The sequence below is a fragment of the Aptenodytes forsteri genome, unplaced genomic scaffold (assembly GCF_000699145.1).
Source record: "Aptenodytes forsteri isolate BGI_AS27 unplaced genomic scaffold, ASM69914v1 Scaffold2, whole genome shotgun sequence".
Taxonomy (NCBI): domain Eukaryota; kingdom Metazoa; phylum Chordata; class Aves; order Sphenisciformes; family Spheniscidae; genus Aptenodytes; species Aptenodytes forsteri.
In genome coordinates this window covers 17280808-17286572 of record NW_008795695.1, presented here as the reverse complement: position 1 = coordinate 17286572, position 5765 = coordinate 17280808, and the positions used below count along the sequence as shown (strand labels likewise).

The window sequence follows — 5765 nt, the reverse complement described above, 5'->3', positions numbered from 1 at the left end:
CCCCGAATCCAATTAAGAAACCAAGAAATACTCAACTTTTTCCTTTCTGTGCAATTCGAATGGACTGTTTGAAAGATGTGTATTGTACATGATTAGTTCTGGTGCAGAGAGATGATAAAAGCCCACAATATCCCAATATTTTAAGTGGAAACAAGAACAGAAGGCTATGTGGCCACGGAATTCATCACACAAATCTGAGAAGATATAGAAATGTTTGGCTTGTGGTTTAAATATACCAACATGATCTTAACAAGCATAGGTCTTGGGAGGAGGAGGAGGGTTTTTTATTTTTTTCTGATCTTTTCTGGCCAGTGAAATCAATGTATAGTTGCTGCCTCAGAAAAGTTCCACAGAAGAGATAAGATAAATTAAAAAGATGAGTGTAATTTCTGTAAGCTATAGCTTTGGCCAATTTTTCTTCTGGCAATTTTTCTACTGACAAAAAAAAGATCTTTACCATAGGTTACAACAAAAATTTATAATCTCTATTTTGCCTAGGAAAACCTCTATGATGATCTATGTAAATTCTAAAGAGTTTCTGTAAATCCTACTACTTGTTGGTGCACTGGGACTAAATAAATTGCTCCCTGCACCAGTGAAAAGGAAGCAGAATAAGCTTTAAGACTCATACATAGGAGAAATAAGCAAGCGGCAAATCCTGCTGTCAACTACCATTCATACATGGTTTTCTGGCATTTAATGAAGAGGTGAACTGTTTTATTTATAATTCTCACTGTCTGTTCTTAATGTGACAATGAAACCATGATATGAAAGGGCACAGGTGTATGCAACTCCAACTGCACGAGGACAGATAGAAAGGGTATGCTGAGGATCGTCTTGCCAGGCAGTGGCATGTACAAAGAGAGCAGCCCTTCCTCAGTGAACTCCAGTGATCCAGCAGTGGAGGTATGCTAGAGCCATTCACGGTAATCAAGCAACCAGAAGATCCTTCTAACTTTGTCTTTATTACAGATGAATTAGTCTCAATATGTTAGGATGTCTCAGCTGAGAAGGAAGCGCTTAAAGCAAAGGTACCGACAGTTGCTGGAAATAGGGCAATGGCTATGAGAAGGTACAGAGATGGTCTTCCTCCCGCATGTGATTTTATTACTCCATTGAAATTAGAGTGCTCAGCAGATCAATTTACAGAATTCCTCTAAACAAAGAAATGGCCAGTATTTTTTTTTTTAAATCAGATGTCACACAAGAGTTGAAGGGAAATACTGGTAAACAAACAAGTTTAATCAACTCATTTACAGGCCAGAATGTATTGGCATGGTCTTCACCATCTCATTAAAATTGTCCTACAGCTCCATCTGACAGGTCATGGCCTGTAATATACTGCCCTTTTTCCTCAATGTAAGCTTCAAAAACTCAAGTAGCATGGAAAAGTGCTGCCTACTAAGTACAGATATACTTAAAAAATAAATGAAAGGTGATTCATAAAATTAGAAAGTTCCTATCCAAAAGCTAGTAAATTTTTGTGGATAAAAGGACACTGACTGTAACAGGTGTGTATTTTTTGCGCAAGAAATATTCAAGCATTATGAGCTTCGGTCTATTCTGGAAAAATTCTGGTCTATTCTGCAGAAAGCAGGAATAAGAGTTTCATAAAAGATAAAGTAATATGTAGAAGATGCTTTATCAAACCTAAAGGAAATTGCTCTATTAGAAAACAGATTGCTGAAGAATTTTATCTGGTGCCAGAACCTTCTGTGAGATGTTTATTAGCTATTATTTCTATGTTAAAGCTGTCATACAGCTACAAACCAGCCTAAGCATATAATATTAGCCCTCTATTGGAATGCTTCCAAAAGGACTTTTGAAAAGAACTGGGCCCATTTTTAGCTTCGCAATCGTAAATAGCCAGAAGGAAAGCAAAAGAAGTGTAATTTTGCAGCCATATAATTTTGCAACAAAAAAGACTTTGAATGTAAAGGAAAAATGCAGACCATTTGCTCAGCACAACAATTTGTATGGTAAAAGTCCTTTTAAAAGAATTTCTTTTAATATGACAAAAACAGCACTAGAATACCAAGGTTACAAAGTTTTATCCTTACAAGTTAGGGAGTTCTAAACTTGAAATCATCCATCAGCACTATGACAGAGTCTTCAACTAGATATCTAAATAGTTGTTCTTTTTTCCCCATAGGCTAAAACTTACTCACTCTGTGGATAGCTTTTGAGCATTGCTTTTTATTATCAATCATTCAACATATTTGCCCCATGGATTATTTATTCCCCTCTAAACAAATTCACCAAACTGAATGAAGAGTACCTTTCTTTTTGGGTGTTTAAATTGTCCTTTACCTGTAGTATCTTGAACCTAGAAAGGACTAAGATTCCTGAGTCCTAATTAATTCCCACTTGAATCACCTACATCTAATCTGTGATCCTCAAGCTTCAGGCTGGCTGCTGAAAAATCCTAAAAGTGCCAAAAATTCATATATATCTCAGCTTTGACAATAAAGTTTCCCAGGAGCTGAAAATTCTGCTTTGGGGAACAAATATGACTTCCCAGCCTTGCACGGTATGAAGCAGACTGACTTCCATTCTCCTTGAAGCCACAAAGTAAGCACGTCCTAACTGATGTTACCTTAGATAGAACACCTGGTACTTAGGTTTATATCACACCTAACATCAGACAGCAAAATCAGTAGCTGCCTTTCAAACCTGTGACAGTGGCCTTTCTTCCCTCCTCCTCTCTCCCTCCTACAGCAGCTGAACGATCAGAGAGCGTGCACAAATTTCTGTGACATAACCGGAACTGTCCCTGCTCCAGAGGAAGAATGAACATGATTTCCTAAGGTAGTGATTAAAGCAAGCGCTGAGCCAGGGGGTGGATGGTAGAGAGCTGAGCCCTGTCTCCTTTCAAAGGATAACTTCAGCCTTCTATCAAGTTATTTTAAAGCATAAAATAAATTAACTGTTTTCTGAAAAAAGAGCGTTCGTGGCTTCCCAGCCTTTGAAGCAATAACTTTTCTGTCGGGTTAGAGAGACTGACTGTTCTCTCTTTTTCTCACTCAGTGAACGTATAATACTTCCAAACATAATGGAAACCATTGTAATAGAAGTTAGGGGAATGACAGAACACAGGAGAGGTCGATCTGATCATGCCATCTCTGTCCCTTTGAAGGCATGGCTTTTACCACCTGGTATTAATTTGCTGTATGATAGATCCCTTGGAACCTCTTCTACTGAAACTTTCAGCACATATAAAAGAATTGGGGATTTTCTATGCCAGAAGATAATATTCCTAAATCTTTAAAGCCTGAGAAAAAAGGCGTAAGTTAAAATATAGTTCATCCTCAGTATTTCCTGGTGAACATTTTTGATAGTCGCAAATTTCATTGAAATCTGACTCCTATTCAGAGAAAGTGAAATTTGTCTCAGGGCTACAGATTTAGCAAGAAGGCACTGCAGTCTTCCTGTGGCACTAGGCCAAGCCTTGTTACAAGTATTAATTTCTTTTCACAAATCACCTGTGACTTGAGATGGCATTATTACTTACATTTTACACATCAGATACTAAAACCGAAATGGCCAAAAGAGAAAACTAGTTTGGCATCCTCAGGGACAAGACTTAATAGCTTTTTAATGTTGAAAAAACAGCTGTCATTAATCTCAATTGTCTAACAAGGCAGCAGAATCAAGTGTTTGGAGTTAAGAACCCACAAAATGAAAACTATACACTAGGCATTTGGCATTAAGAGATTTATCCAATATCAGGAATCCTTTTGTTTAAGAAGTTGTTAAAATCTAAGTTTCCTGAGCACTATTCAGTAACTTTAAGACAGTCTCTTCTGTTCCCGTAATTCACTCCCAAACACACTCTCGTACTTTGCTCTGCTGAGAGTTACTACAATAGCTACTCTACAAGGAAGAAAAAGACTGATTGTACAGCCTTATTCTCACAATCATGCTTTTCAGGTTCTGAGGTGAAGAATGAGCACCACGGAATTGTATAATTATTACTAAGCATTTGAAAATTATGACATCTGATTGTTAAAAAAAAAAGTTTAAAAAAATTCTTTTCAGGACAAAACATTAAATATGACACGCTAATGTTAGTTAAAACAAGCAACAATACATTCCTATTGTATCATAAGAATACCAGTATAAACATGGACTGATGCAAACTATTTGCAATTAATTTTAGATATCCCTAGCCTCTACACATCTCGAAGAAGGAATCAGGTTCACTACATTCTATGTATGCACTCTTGCCTTGTGGTCAACAAACTGAACTTTAATCAAGGGAAAGAATCAAATTCTGGTCTCTGCCTTTAAATCTTTGATTCTAGTAGTGCTAAAATAACTACAGCTATTCAACAGGTTTTGGAAAATTAAATTTAGACCCAAGAACTTGGTGATAATTCAAAATCATTAACTCCTATTGAGTCAATTTTCATGGGACCAATTAAATGCATGAAGTTGCACATATGCTGGCATTTTTTAATGACCGGATCACATTTTTAGCAGTAATATACCTTTACAAATAAAAATATGAGCCAGCTTAAAACCCAGTATCACCAGTAATTATAGCCTTACTTCCAGAAGAAAGGTTATGTTGAACAGAAATGTAAGCATTAAATGTAAACAGATTTAATCTGCTAATTTATAGGGGTTTTATATATTTGGGTTCTACATTGTACCTTGAAAGATTCCTCGTCTCCACGGAGATACACTCAAAGTATAAGCGACTGTGTCACCTGGTTCTACAGTAATAATGGGTGCACCACCCACCATTGAAAGATCTGAAGACACCTGGCAAAGAGAATTCACAAAGAGGAAAAATCATCAAAAGCAAGTTACTGTTGCAAGAACGCTACAGACACAATATCCATTCTACTTGCTTTGAAAAGTAGAGTATGGTATAAAGTATACTAGTGGTAAGTCCTAACTTTTATGCACATGAAAAGAATACATACTGTAAGAGTAGTGCTGGCATATACAGATCATATCAAGCACAAATTTTGAAGTCATTGCTCAACGTGAGTAAAAGTATCTCGCTTAGACCATGAACTACATACGTATGTGTAGTTGCACAGTCAGGCCCTTAATATTTTACATGCATTTTCTTTAGAAGTGTAACAATGAGGTTTAACAGCAGTGATCCATCTAACTAGATAGAACAAAGCAAAATCCGAAGTGTTGTTTTAACATCAATTGCTATACCTCAAGTGATATTAAACCATGCTTTTTGATATGTCGTATTTTGTAAATGACACGTATGTGATGGCATACACAGTAACTATTTGAACAATGAAAAGACCAATACAGTTTTGATATGCTGAATTTTAGATTTTGTAAACTATAAAGCTGATTGCAGGAATATAGGCTGAGAGTATTTTTTAATTGCATCTCATTTCTTTGTCACTTTTATAAGTTTGCTAAAGACAGACTCTATGATCAGCTGCTCATGGAAGAGACATTCAAGTCTGAGGCATTACCAACCACAGCTGATGATTATCTGCTTAAGTCACTGGTTGTGCAGAAAGCCGGCAGGCGGACTGCGTGAATGGCTCTGCTCACACCCTCTCTTCTGTTACCTCTGCCACTGGGTGGAGCAAACTACTGCCGAGTAATGGTATTTCAAATTGACACTGCAATTTCTGCAGCGGACATCTGACTACAGGTGACGACTTTCCACTGAGGCATGGAGTCCTTTTAAAAAATATTTTCAGGATATCATGTAGTACTATAGCATGCTTGTCGTGGTTTAACCTCAGTCGGCAACTGAGCACCACACAGCCACTCACTCA

General features: G+C 37.0%; 1 protein-coding gene across 1 annotated transcript in view; it reads right to left on the bottom strand.

Moving 5' to 3' along the window:
* Window positions 1-5765, bottom strand: part of CFAP47 (cilia and flagella associated protein 47) — a 382585-nt gene that overhangs the window by 158651 nt on the left and 218169 nt on the right. The window contains 1 exon segment of the mRNA XM_019473044.1: window positions 4656-4767. Within this exon segment, the coding sequence (XP_019328589.1) occupies window positions 4656-4767 (112 nt within the window).